A 14,871-nucleotide genomic window follows, 5' to 3' on the forward strand; every position below is an offset into this window, starting at 1 on the left:
TTAACTGACAACTGGCCAAGAAGGTGAAATGAGGTTAAAATGCTGGTGTGTAAATATGTGAAAACATCTCACCTGGTCATTGGTTGCAGCTGCACTTTCATTGATCTCATCTACAAATGAATATAGGAGGAAACTAATTTCAGGATCAGATATAAATAATATTTGACTACATGAAGGTTATACATTTATTAAAGTTAAGTTGTCTTCTATGACTAGAACCTTTGTTTATCACAGAAGGTGATTCAGATGTGATCTCAGTCTCTGTTTTGTTGTCATCATCAAATTCTTGCTCTTCACCACACTGTGGAACATTAAAGTCTTGACCTGTTGGATCCTGCTGAAACTCTTCATCTTCTTGGGGTCTGTGGTCCAGCAGGAGATCTTCATGCTCTTTCTTCTCACTACACATCAGTCCACCATAGCAGCGTGGATCATGCTCAGAGACCATGGTGTCTATGTGTTCAAGCAGAGCTATAATCTCTCCTTCATCTCTCATACTGTTTCTACATGTGTGGTACCTTTGTTCAACAAAGCTGTTGTTTGCTCTCAGGTCTGTCAGTGCACTCACACAATCTTCATCTGGCTCATGGGTCACAACTGTCATTAGGAAAGCAAGGGATTCCTTCCCAAATACTTTCTCAAACCACTGCACTCCTGAAGTGTACTGGCTGACATGCTGACCATAAGGCAGCAGCAACAGAAATGCATGACTTCCTTCATTCCATGAGAGCGGCTCAATGTTTTGTAGCCCAAGCATGTTAATAACACAAATGTGTCGCCCACACAGATCATATAATTTGGATGAAAACATCTCCTCAGGTTGTTGCCTGTCATGGTCAAGTAAGAGGTTTTCTGATCCGATCTGTATAGAACTCTCCTCACCAATTAACACAACTGTGAGCTCAGGCACCACTGGAACACAGAAGGTGTACAACATTAGTAAATGCATTAATCATTCTAATAACAATATGCTTTTTCTTTTATCAATGTCAAGTGCAGCAGAAATCAATCAAACAAGTCATTCTCACATTTTGTCACAGGTGCTGAAGCACTCTCAGATATTGGACCGGTGCTGTCCAATGTCCCTCCTTCTCCTTTTGCTGTTGCTGTGTTTTCATTAGTGTCTTCCTCCATCTCATCTGTTCTTCATGCTGTACAGCCACAGTCACACTGTTGATGCATTCATAATATATTACTGTAAGTACATTTCATTGCTCTGTGCTGTGACAGATGCCACTCAGCCAACACACACACACACACACACCAGTCAATGCAAGCCCATGAATATATAAAACCACTTTGTGATTGGCTGAGTAGGAATCCCATTTTGGCGCTTGACTGAATCATGAATATTCATTATGAATGAGCTAAACATGAACAATGATTGGCTGAATTCAGGCTCAGCTTGCTTTAGTTATTACTTAGCCCTCATAACAGTTCCTTTAATTAAAAGGTATGTGATTGCATCATATTCTTATGTTGACATTTCCAGCTCGTCTTACATCGTACACCTTCTGTGTACACAGAGCCACTTCCGCCCTAACCTCCTCCTCCACACCTTTGATCTGATGTGGTGGGTCTAAGTAGCTATGGAGCTCACCCGGCACGTTAGTGAAGACAAATATGAAAGTAAAATCTTCAATACTTCTCTGAAATCATGTGACTTTGTGGAAACCGGAGCTGTAACTTAGCAACCCAGATACCATATATGGATACTGAGTGTGACTGTCTGGTGTTGGATTCAGGTGATCTATTTATCGTTCAGCCAATGGGTTTTTTTCAATACCTTTCATTTCTGTCACATTAGTGCCTGCAGGTTATTGGTTGACTGAAGTCACGGGCCGAGCAAAGTGAGCAACTCTATTTGTGTTTCTGTTTCTACAATCTCCTTACAGTTCTGCTGCACACTTCTGCTCTTGATGCTGAAGGGATTTTATCCCAATTTAATCTGTTTTTGGTTTAACTTCACCATCAAAGACCAAATGTGAGGCAACCAAAGCCTTTAGCTGGGTAAAGGTGAAAGTGTGAGTGGGCAGATAAGGCAAGTAGGGTGCTGATCTAGTTTAAAGCCACAGACAGGAAGTACATAAACAAGTCTGTGCAAACATAGCTTTGGTCTGTTATGACTTTAGGTTTCAAAAACATGGGTTGGCACAAACTTTACGCATTTTTCATACACTGGACACCCTCGTGGCAAAAAAAGCCACGCACTTAAAAACTGCTATAAAATCATCATACATCAATATCTTTTTCTACTTTTTTTTTCATAAATCTCTTAAGCAACTTGCTCAAAACAACCAAACATTCAATAATGTTTCAGGATTTTAACACTTTAAATGCTTGTTTAACTACTCGAAGGATTTCATTATTTACGACAAAAAAACACAAAAGGTCATTATTTTCCATAAACTAAATAGTAAATGGATGGGGCTTTGGTGGTGATTAGAGTCTTGGATGTGTCACAGATTAGTAGTATAATTGATTTGATTGCATTAGTATTTTTTATGTAAGTTGACTTCCATTGAAGCCACACTTTCTAATCTCTCTGCCATTCCTTTATAAAACCATGCATTCTCTAATGTCAGCATTTCATTCTGAAGAAAAGTGGTGATATTTGACATTTTTAGTGTTTTCCACAAAATTCAACCATTTTCCCATTGTAGGCCGATGCATGAAACTCCTGTATTTTTTTTTGCGTGTGTGTGTGTGTGTGTGTGTGTGTCAGTTGTGTGTGTGGGGGGTGTGTGTGTGTGGACATGTATCTGTGAAGAGGAGCCTCTAGCCTTTGCTGTGCTAAAAAACAAAAACAACTGCTAGTTTGTTTATGCACCTGGCTGCTTCCACAGCCAAAGATACACATGTAGCTTTGCTGAGGGGTCATTTCATCAGTGAGCAGAGAAGGAGAAAGACCTGGAGCAAAGATGAAGAGGCATTTCAGTGAGGAAGAGGCCAGAGAAATGATCATGCAGCCTATATCTACCAGTGAGCTGTTCGACTCATCGCACGACACAAGCTTCGAGGGTGAGTCTGACACAGATTACTCACTGGAGTCTTCCACTTCTGTGAGTGCCTCTGACCCTTCCTGTGAAAGTGGAGAGGACACACAGGATCCTGCTCATCCTACCACTGAGTGGACAGCAAATAACGGGCAAGTCTGGTCTCCATCCCATGCCGAGACGCTGCGTTACATCCAGGCACCCACCGGCACGATGCCACGGCCCACAAGATATGCCATTTCCAGGATTCACCATGTGGCATCATCTTTTGACCTTTTCTTTACTCCTGACCTGACCCAGCTCATTGAACAAATGTGGATGCCCCAAGAGACAAAAGCCCACATGGGACTTCTCATCCTAGCAGGTGTGTACCGGCCCGTGTACAGCTGCTGCCGCTGCCATGGTGCCGGAGTTACAGACTACTGTCCTCGCAGACACCATCAACACCGCCATTGCCACTGCTGCCACCAGCTCGACCAGAAGGAGAAGTGTGTGCTGGTTGTGCACAGGCCTAAAAAAGAAGTCTTTTACCACCTGCACCAAGTGTAACAAGTGCATGTATAGAGAGCACCAGGTCACATGCTGCTGGACCTGTTGGTCTAATAAATTAAACTAAACTAAACTAAACTGAATACACACACACACACACGCACACACACACACACACACACACACACACACACACACACACACACACTTTCTCAATCTATCCGTTTCTCTCAAACATATTCAAAGCCTGGACATTGCTGGTTCAAATGTGTTCATATTTCATGTTCTGTTGTGTTCTCTTTTGTTGATGAAGCTTTCAAAGTTGTTGTTTGCGCAATAAATGTTCACATTGATGAATCAGATGTTGACACACACACACCTAGGTGCATAAACAAACTAGCAGTTGTTTTTGTTTTTTAGCACAGCAAAGGCAGGAGGCGCCTCTTCACAGATACATGTCCACACACAGACACACACACCACACACACGCATTAAAAAAAAAAACAAAAAAACTCTTGGGGCCCCCTGGTAGTCATAATAAGTGTCAAAAAGTCATGCATCGGCCTACAATGGGAAAATGGTTAAATTTTGTTGAAAACACTACAAATGTCAAATATCACCACTTTTCTTCATAATGAAATGCTGACATTAGAGAATTCATGGTTTTATAAAGGAATGGCAGAGAGAATAGAAAGTGTGGTTTCAATGGAAGTCAATGGTGCCATTTCTGCCTGGAGGGTGTCCAGTGTGAGTATTTGATACTACATAATAAATATTAATGCAATCAAATCAACTTTACTACTAATCTTTGACACATCCAAGACTCTAATCACCACCAAAGCCCCATCCATTTACTATTTAGTTTATGGAAAATAATGACCTTTTTGTGTTTTTTTGTCAAAAATAAAAAAACATTCATGTGGCAAAAGGATCATTTAACAAAAAGCGAACGGGTAAATTCGACAAAGTCGAAAGCTGTCGGCAGCTCACGTCCCTTACTGCAGGGTTTGAATGCGTTGCATGATAGTGATGATAGTTTTTACAGAGCCGGTTTATACCTTTTTTATACTTAAATTGAATGTAATTAAATGTATATAGATTAGTTGCTACACACATTCACCGCAAACTTCTACATAGACTTGAATGTTATAATTTCACATGAATGTTTCAAGTAGTTAAACAGGCATTTGAAGGGTTAAAATCCTGAAAAATTATTGAATGTTTGGTAGTTTTCAGCAGCCAAGAAGTTGCTTAAGAGATTTATGAAAAAAAAAGTAGACAAAAATATTGATGTATGATGATTTTATTACTCAGCACTACGAGTAATGCTGAGTCCTTTATGGTTTATAAAGGAATGGCAGAGAGATTAGAAAGTGTGGTTTCAATGGAAGTCAACTTACATAAAAAATACTAATGCAATCAAATCAATTATACTACTAATTACATTACATTACATGACGATCATTTTATCCAAAGCGACTTACATTACATTACCACCCTTCGCAGAGGGGAGAGCAATTTAGGGTTCGGTGCCTTGCTCAGGGGCACCTCGGCAGGGGCTCGAACCGGCAACCCTCCGGTTCCCAAGCGGAAGCACTACCCACTGAGCCACTGCCTCCCTAAAGGAAAGACAACTAACATACAAACATTCTGTTCTGAATAATTACATTACATTACATTCCGAGCATTTGGCAGACGCTTTTATCCAAAGCGACTTACATTACATTACCACCCTACGCAGAGGAGAAATTAGAAAGTGTGGCTTCAATGGAAGTCAACTTACATAAAAAATACTAATGCAATCAAATCAATTATACTACTAATCTGTGACACATCCAAGACTCTAATCACCACCAAAGCCCCATCCATTTACTATTTAGTTTATGGAAAATAATGACCTTTTGTGTTTTTTTGTCGTAAATAATTGCAGTTTTTATGTGCGTGGCTTTTTTTGCCACGAGGGTGTCCAGCGTTAGTAAATTTGAGGAGGGCATAAGGGATAAGGATGGATTAAATGGAAGCTTGTTCACTCTGTTGGGCCGTGTGTCATCATGTGTTCATATCAAGCAAAAGCCTCCATGGCTACGCAACACAAGAAACTGACATGTTTGTGTTTTGATTATAGATACATAAATATGCCAACAAATCTACTCACCTTTGTCTTGTCTGCTGCTCCTTGTGACTGAGACGTCTCCCTGTCAACAACTTCTATACACAGAGCCAAACCCCTCCCCCCTCCATTAGTGAAGACAAATACGGAAGTAAAACTGAATACAAATCTTCACTGCTTCTCTGAAATCACGTGACTTTGTGGCAAGAGGAGGTGTGGGTAAGCAGCCCAGATGCCTTACACCAGTGGTTCTCAAATTCTCGATGTTAAAATACAGTAGCGTAGGCCGACCCCATTCAGCTGCTATGCAAAATACACACAGGAAGCACATTTATTCCTCATAAGAATATTATTTAATTTCACTTTCGTCAATCACAGCCACATTGTACAAATTGGTACTAGAACAACTCTCCTATATGGGGCAGGGGGCAGTCCCTCTTACACACACACACACACACACACACAGCATGTAAGAACATTTATGACAACTGCATTTCATTCAAAAACACGCATACATACAAACACACACACACACACACACAGCATGTGAGAACATAAATCAAAAACACAACCAACTGTACTTCAAACACACAGCATTTTGGCAACTATTTATAACTCTTATAGGCCTGACAGAACAGAAAGTCCTCCTCAGCTGCACCATCATGCTCATATCTGACATAAACAAGTTAAAGTGGTGAAACTTGCATCATCAGTAGTCTCGTCCAGTTCGATGGAATAATAGTGACTATTTTTAATGCGTTCAATCAGTGTCGTCTTAACGTCATCTGCCATGGCTCCTATTCTCCGCGACACTGGGTCATTTGAAAGTGGCACCAAATGTAACTATTCGGCGATCTTCTCGCCACACATAATGTGTAGCATCTCTTTTGCTAATGCTAAACACACCAATTGTGTGCGGCTTACCTGCTCTCGCTATGCGGAGGCTGGGCACGATAAGAAGCCTCCTGCGCTTTAACCACAGGTGCACCACGGAACTGAATTGCGCATTTGGACTGCCTCAGTTCATCGCGTTTGCGTACAAAAAACTCCACTGGTTTGTCTTTCAGCATTTTGTGTTTTGTTGTAAGATGCCGTTTGAGATGCGATGGTTTCACGGACTGATTGCTGAGATCATCACCACACACACACACACACTGTGGCTTTGGCTCGTCCTCCGTCCCGCGCCAGCTGAATCCCAGGTTGATATAACTCGGGTCATTTTTCCGTGTTGTTTTTCGCTTTTTGCAGCCAGCTCCCGGTGCTGTGGACACTTCACACTACTTATGTTGCTGCTAACGTTCGCACTCCGTTCACCGTCATTCAGGCAGTTTAAAATATCCTCCTCCTGATCCGCAGACTTCGCTCTTTTAGATTCCCTCTGGAGCCACGACTTTAGTGGGTTTGGATCGCTCCTACTTTTTCCCCCCACAGTTAAGTTTAGCCTGTAGTAGTCTGCCAATAGTTGACGTTTGCACGCAGCGTCACTATCGACAAGCGGTAGTAGTGTGCCGTGTGCAAACATTTATTGTTATTGAAATTTTTTCATGGTTGTTTATTTTCACCACAGTTTGTACCACAGTTTGAGAATCGCTGGTCTAGTGTATCGTTCACACAGAGACCCTGTCAGTAAGTGGACCATGGCTGACAGAACAATCTACCAACAGTTCCAGCCTGAGTCACTAGATGGCGGTATCACTTCATTCTGTTATCCCAAATGAAGCCTGAGCATATTCACTGAGAGCACATATGGACTGAATTCATTCATTCCATCACTTTAATAGGCAGAATTGTTTTGCTGGCGGTCATTTTGAATTTTAATGTTCAATTTCAAAATGCTTAGTTTTAAATGCTGCTTCTTGTTATTTCAGTCTTGTTTACGTGTAAGACTGCAACTTTGAATGATTTAAGATAGTTTATTTATCATGTTACATGCAATTCACTTACAAATTACATGCAATTGAAATTTGTCTTGCACCCCCTCTTACATATCACACACACAAACATTACAGAGGGGGTGCAGGGCAGCCATTTTTCGGCGCCCATGGAGCAGTTGGGGGTTCGGTGCCTTGCTCATGTGCACCTCGGCAGTGCTCTGGAGGCAAACAAGTTACTTACCAGCTACCAGTCTGCTTCCTTGGTCCACACAGGGGACTCGAACCGGCGACCCTCCGGTTCCCAGCTGTCGACCCAGCGGATTGAGCTACTACCGCCCCCAATGAATGAATGCAGAGTATTATGGCAAATATAACCAAAAGATATAATAATAAAACATTGATTGATCTTAATTGATGGAAAATGTCAAAGGAAGCCATCGATGGCAGAAAGCTTCAATCGTCTCTCAGCTCACTTTACCAACTCCACTTCCCTCAATCTGGACAAATTCCTTTGGAGGTGGGTCAGCTCATATATGACCCTTCATCAACAAGAGTTTGGTATGAAACTGTGCTGTTCCACCGTTTCCCCTGAGAGCCTGACACCAGGCCCTTGAGCCCTGGCAGTTTGCCCACACTCATACTGGCAACAAGTTTGTAATATCCTTGTAACTCAAATCATTGACTTATTTTCTGGATTCCACTTCGGTGTCCACTGTAAAATCAGAGAGAAATTAAAAGCCCTGGAAATTGATGACAGGAAGTCTCTCTCTCTCTCTCTCTCTCTCTCTCTCTCTCTCTCTCTCTCTCTCTCTCTCTCTCTCTCTCTCTCTCTCTCTCTCTCTCTCTCTCTCTTCTCGTGTTGAGATTATTTATTACATCACATTCACATTTTATTCATTTTATATTTATACTTATTTTGAAACGCAGCCTTACTTTTTCTTGGTACATATATGTTCTATGTTACATGATAGTAAATATTGTCCAAAAGTTTATGAATCGTACTGAATTCATCTGACAGTCAGGTATTGATTACATGCAGATGTTGAAAAGAAGAGGCCCAACAATGGACACTTCACCAAATTAGATTTTTATCTGTTCCCAATCATAATTATCAATTGATGCAAAGTAATCCCTTCCTCTGAAATATAATTCTAATCTATTTACGCTGTCCCAGTCTGTGTTACAGAATCCTGAGGTTCACTTTGTCAGATGCTGCATTGAGATCCTATAATACTAACACTGATAGTTTAGCTTCATTCATCATTTAGATCAAATGAAACCAGACCCAGCATAGATGAACTCTATGCATTTACATTATAAACTTACACACATGTAAAACATCATTTCTGTTTGAGAAATTATTCAAGAAAGAATCCACACAATTCCTTAGTTTTATAGGTAAGATTTAATGAACAACATTTCCTTTCCTGCTCATGAACATTGACAGCTGTCATCTAGAGGCATTGTCATAAAATAAATGTTTAATTCAGACTCAAAAGATCCACCATACAAATCATCTTCTCCATTCTATAGATATACAGTTAAAGCTGTTTTCTAATGCTGTTCTAATGAAACCTGCAGAAAAATAAGAAGCAAGCAACCACAGCTTCATTACTGATTTTAAATCAATGGAAAATCCAATCAGTAAACAAGTTTATTGTCTCTAGTATGTCTCAGCTCATATTCTTGCACATTTATTTGGTGTCTGAACTTTTAACTGTTTCGAACTTGTGCATTTCATTCATCCTATAGAAAAAATAAGCAGATTTGACATTTGTGATGAATCAAAACAGCCATCTTTCCTGGGACTCAATTAACAGCAGGAGAAAAACAAAATAAAGCAGATATAAAGCATTAAAAACATGTAATGCATACTTGAAATCACTTGTGTTACAGATAATATCACTGTGATTGTCATTTCCACCTCAAATACTTGCTTAAAATATTTCCCCTAAAAAAAAAAACTCCATTTTCACTTGGTGACTTATCTGAATATGACATTTAGAAACAATAGCATCTGCAGTCATTTATCTTTTTATCTTATTTATTGGAGTGAATTCTCCATCCTGACATTGATTTGTTTGAGGTCTTTGGATTTCAATCAATAACCTGATCTCTGTTAATATTTGTTTTGCTCACTTAGAGTCAAGATCATCTTTCAATGAGATTCTTCTATATTGCAGCTTGCAAATATGCAGACAACAAGAGGTCATCGTGTCTTTGGCAGAGCAGAGTTTGTTCTGAGGTTTTACATTTCATCCAGACTTGCAATCGCTTCCTGTTTGGTGTGTTTTCTCCAGGCACTGGGAATTTCTCCTCTGCCCTTGAATTCTTTCTTATGGTGATCTTCCAGTTCCGTTTGAAACTTACACACAAACCATTTCCAGTAAATCAGCTTAGATTCATCAGCGGTGATTTTCCAAGATTCATACTCTGGACCAGCAGTGTGGTAGAGTTTATAAGGAATCGTCTTATCTGAATCATGTTGAGGTCTAAAGCACCAGTCACTTGCTACTGATGTTGTGCAGAAGTCTACGTCCAGTTCCTTTGTCTTTTGATAGTAAACGCCATCAATCCCTCCGGAGCGATGAAAGGGGACATTGTGTTTATCTGGACTGTGATCTTCCAGTGTGTTGGTACAAATGACCCCGCAGAATGGACACTGTACCCAGCAGCCGTTACAAAGTTGGTCAATGAGAATTTTGTCAGGCCTCTTCTGACATTTCTCCAGGTCATCTAATGGGAGTGCAGTGATCTGCTCAAAGATGGATTCAAGTCTTTTCTTCACTTCCTCTTCAAGGAAATCAAATTTGTTTATGTCACTAAAGGTTTGGCAACATATGGTATCAAATGTGAGCTGGTCCTTAAGCTCACTGGAAAATTCCTCCAGCCACATGTTTATGTTTGCTTCCCCTTGTGCCACTTTCTCTGTAGCTTTATGCAAAGCTCGACTCAGAAGCCCCTGGATGTCTTGAACATTTTTCTTGAGTAAACTCTTTGTGGAGTCTTTGTGTTCAGTGAAGATATATTTCTTCACTTCTTCTTTTATGAAAGTCTTGACATGTTCCCTTGGCTGTGTGATGTAGTTCATGTAGTCCTGAAAGTCCTCTTTCTCTGCCAGGGATGTTAATACATGCTTCTCCAAATTCACCTTGTTCCCATTGAATGGTGAGAAAGAGCACTTCATCTCTCCTGCAAGATCAATGGCAGTCTGATCATAGACAGCCTGGACAGTGGAATCCTTCAGTTTATCACAGATCATCTCTGCAAACACAAGAGCTGATGAGTGACCTTTACAGAAGCTGCTGAATATGCCATAGAACTGCTCTCTCTTGCTATTGACATAATGTCGTAGATCATTGTTTGCCTTGAATTGATTGTGAGACTTTAAAATGTTCTGTCTTGTAGCGTCAAACACATAGAGCAGAAGATCAACTGTGAACTCCTTCTTGAGAGCATAGCTCTGTTTTAATTGAAATTCTTTGACTTGTTTTTCAACATTTTTGGCCATTTCCTCCAGATAAGTAGAACTGTAGCCTCTTGTGGCTAAAGGTTTGCCCTGAATTGTGCTTTTGGCCTCATTGTTAACTTTGTCAATGAGAGATCTGATCTGCTGTTGTTCTTGATATGTAAAACTAATCTGTGGATTCTTTTCCATGCGCAACAAGGATTGCAGGAGTTGCTTGCCTTGTTCAAGCACAGAGACAGACTGCCCTGTCGTTGTGTTTTTGCTTTCCCTCTCATCTTTAGATCTCTGTCTCTCCTCACAGGGATCTTTCTGCTTGGTTCGGGTATCATATTCAGAATAATCCCCAAGGTTGGCTATCTTTTTGTATTTGCCACATTTTTTGAGTTCATGTATAAGAGAACTTTCAATGCCAAGTTCTAGAAGGATAGAAAGCTGATCTTCTTGTAGCTTGATATCCTTTATGGGCTCTGTGTCTGCAGTTAATTCAGTAACCCAGCCATCCCAGACATGGTTGAACTGCTTTTGAAGTTCCCTCTCATTTGTTGCCTTGCCTTTGAGCTGCAGAGCAAGCTCTTTGCTCTTTTGTAGTAGCTTGTTCTCAAACTCTGGCTTCTTCTTATCAAGCTTTTTGCAAGCATTCTTCTGCTGGAGAACCTCATCCAGTTTTCTCTTCAGTGCTTTCACAAGTTCTTCATGAATGTCTTTGATTTTGCTTTCAAATCTTCCTCGCCATTGAGCCAACATTTCTTTTTGGTTTTTATCTTCAAAGTATGTTGCTATAGCTTTTCTGACATCTTCATAAGTTTTGCTCATCTTGTTATAAAGATAACTGAGTTCAACCATGTCATGGTTTCCATTCTCTATTCTGTTGTGAAGCTGATTTTCAATGGTCAGCAGCTCTTTCCTCAGGGTCCAGGTCCAGTTCCCATACTGGACCTCCAGCTTTCTGTACACTGCGACTTCAAGTGTGTTTTTGAAACTGAAGACAAAGTTTTCATTCAGCAGAGCTTTCCACAGGTCTCCAATGTTGTGTTTGAACTGTGAGAGAGTCATTCCATCAGACTGTGATGCTTTAGAGAGGATGGTGTTCTTCAGCTCTTGGACGCTTTCACTGTAACCTGGATTTGGAGGGGCCATGGGTGGACTTCCCTCCCACAACTGGGCAAAGTATTTCACATCTTCTTGTACATCAAATTCAATGATGTCACTGAAGCTCTTGGCATCACATCCCTCCTCTTTGGCAGCTAGTTGAGCCATCTGGTCCAGTTTTTCTTGTAGGCGCCTCTTCCCATCCATATTTTTCTCAGAAGCTGCAATGTCTGTGACATTCTGGTGAACAAACACACAACTTGGAGACAATTTAATGTTCTTCATCCGCATGATAGCCTGTACAACAATCTGTAGAACATCTTGCATTTCTGCTGGATTTTCTCCAAAGATGTTGATCAATGTCATGTTTCCCACACCGATGACAAACGTAGCCAGTTCATTGTCGTGGTGTAGAGTTGTGTTACCTGCCAACTCAAGAGCACGCAGTCCTTCAGTGTCCACAACTAGAACATAGTCAAACTTTAAGTCGTTCTTCATCTCTTCTGACACTTTCACCAGCTGCATGAAGGCACCTTTGGTGCATCTGCCAGCACTTACTGCAAACTGTAAACCAAACATGGCATTCAGCATTGTTGATTTTCCACTGCTTTGTACGCCCAGAACTGACAGAACAAAAACTCGCTTATCACCCAGCTTCTTGATAACTTCATCTAACAGACTACTGATCCATGTTAGAGGTACATGACCTGCATCACCATCCATCAGCTCCATGGGATGTCCTGATATCATCAGCTCTGCAGCCAGAGCAGGATAGCCACACCACTTCATTCTGCCTGTTTTTCGCCTCTTTGCCTGTGATTTATGAGCTTCATAGATCTGTCCCATCTCCCTGAAGATGTGCTCCAAGCCAAATGTTGCTGCTTGAAGTTGTGTTGAAATCTCTTCAAGCTCAGTTTGCTTGTTTTCTAGTTGATCAGATTTGTCTTTCTTTAGAGCCAAGAATTCAGACCACTTTTTATCATAACTGTGGAGAATTCTAGCGAGGTCATCTGTGGAGAGGTCATCTAGTAAGATCTGAGTCCATGTCAGGAAACAGGCTTTCTCATTTGATTGCAAAGACGAGAGTTTTTTGATGAACAGCCGCATGAGGTCAGAACAGGAAGCAGCACGCTGTCTCTGCCGTATTTCCTGCAGTTTCTCTTGATTTTTACTTTTCTCCATTTCAATTGCTCCTTTTAGGTGATACTGTTGTTTTGTTATTCTGCTCCACTCATGCCACAGTTCGCCCTGACAAGGGAGCTTTTCCTTTTTGATCTTTGAGACGTCCATGTCCTGAAGCAAACTGGTTATTTCCAAAGCAGCAGCTTTTCCTTCTTTGCAGATCTCATTTTCTTCATCCACTCTGATTCCAGAGACTTGAGCCAGTGTTTCAAGCTGGAAGGAATCAAAGGATCCAGACAAAATGTTCCGAATGATTCCTTTCAGTTCTTCAGATGCATCTGACTGGCTTTTGTCTTTCAGACCAATCTTATAATGTCCTGATTTCATCTGTACTGGATTAGAATCATTATCAGCAATGAGGCAAATCAGAGGCTTTGAGGAATCAAGGAGTGAGGAAATAACGGTCATACTTCTGTCTCCCCTTTTCAGAGATGGTAACAACACAACATTGATTGAAGCCTTTTCAATCAGTATATCACGTTGTTTATCAAAGGACAGAGCGTCACCGTGGAGATTACAGAAGGCAATGAAGTCAGTGAAAGAATCGTTGGGTTTTCCAGCTGGGCAGTACCAGGCGATCTCTGCCACTCCATCCATCAAGTAGCGAGTTTTTGTGCTACCTGGGCAGTTCCTGTGGAAGAAGGTGCTGTGGCGCTCGTTGATTAAGTTGTTCAGTAGCTGAGATTTTGACAATGAGGCTGAACCAAGACGGAGGAATGACACCATGGGTGTCTCAGCTTTACAGACAGGCATGCTCTTCATTATGGAACCTTTTGATTTATCTGTCATCTTCCAGCTTTTTCTTATTTGCCTAAATGTCCAAAGAGGACACTCAATGTCCTTTGAGACTGGGTCAGGAACAAGCAGAGGTAAGGCGTACTGACATTGTGATAGCTTAGTAATCATGTTCTGTCTGAGAAAGGTGTCTGAGCAGTGGAAAACTGCCATTTGAACGTCCATTGGATGGACATTTGGTTTTGGTTTTGGCTCAGAGTCTTCAGTAGAACTGAAAAGATCATCTAAGTTACTTTTTCCTGTTTCATCATTTGCAACATCTGGCTCATGTCTGAATTGACAGACTTCAGCACTGTCTTGTTTCACAGGAATATATCTTGCTCTATAGTCCAGTATCATCAACCTTTGGAGAAACGTATGGGCTAGATCCTTCTCAGGTGTGTCGCTCTGCTGTTTCAGAGCTGGGCCTATTTGAAGAAAATCTTCTGGTGTCAACGTCTGTTGGCGTTTGTCTCCAAGTTGAAGTCTGTTGAACAGTGTTTCTGTTTCTCTTCGACATTGCTCCTCCCTGCTGATCTCTACCAGCTTTTAAAGTAAATCATATGTGTCAGGAATTATTACTTTGAATGATGGAATATTGAATAAATAGTCCTGTAGAGACATTTAGATTGTCTTACCTCATCCTTATTTTCACTCATGTCTTCCTTTAAGGTACCTATAAATAATGAACTGAATCAACCCAGGTACATGTGTATGATCACAATATTACTGTAGAAGTAATAGTTCAATCAAATTCTATGTATGAATTAGTACCTGTATGTTTCTCAGGTGGTGTTTCAGACTTCATGCTGGTCTCTTCTGTTGCTGTTGTGTCATCGTTCCTCTCTGAGTCTTCACCATCATCAGGATCATTGACTGGATCACACT

At 40.9% G+C, this 14,871-nt stretch overlaps 2 protein-coding genes across 2 annotated transcripts; both read right to left on the reverse strand.

The window, feature by feature from the left end:
* Positions 1 to 7,051, reverse strand: LOC143012012 (uncharacterized). Its single transcript, XM_076165043.1, has 4 exons — positions 5,641 to 7,051; positions 1,029 to 1,170; positions 220 to 912; positions 1 to 110 (listed from the first exon to the last, which is right to left on the reverse strand). Exons 2-4 carry the CDS (start codon positions 1,132 to 1,134, stop codon positions 1 to 3), a joined length of 909 nt encoding a protein of 302 aa, XP_076021158.1. The 5' UTR covers positions 1,135 to 1,170; positions 5,641 to 7,051.
* Positions 7,052 to 9,715: 2,664 nt separating this feature from the next.
* On the reverse strand, positions 9,716 to 14,658 carry LOC143011997 (interferon-induced very large GTPase 1-like). Its single transcript, XM_076165024.1, has 2 exons — positions 14,622 to 14,658; positions 9,716 to 14,529 (listed from the first exon to the last, which is right to left on the reverse strand). Exons 1-2 carry the CDS (start codon positions 14,640 to 14,642, stop codon positions 9,718 to 9,720), a joined length of 4,833 nt encoding a protein of 1,610 aa, XP_076021139.1. The 5' UTR covers positions 14,643 to 14,658; the 3' UTR covers positions 9,716 to 9,717.
* Positions 14,659 to 14,871: the final 213 nt, after the last annotated feature.

The sequence above is a fragment of the Genypterus blacodes genome, unplaced genomic scaffold (genome assembly GCF_046128005.1).
Source record: "Genypterus blacodes isolate CSIRO-AG114 ecotype Tasmania unplaced genomic scaffold, CSIRO-AGI_Gbla_v1 ptg000140l_1, whole genome shotgun sequence".
NCBI classification, from domain to species: Eukaryota; Metazoa; Chordata; class Actinopteri; order Ophidiiformes; family Ophidiidae; genus Genypterus; species Genypterus blacodes.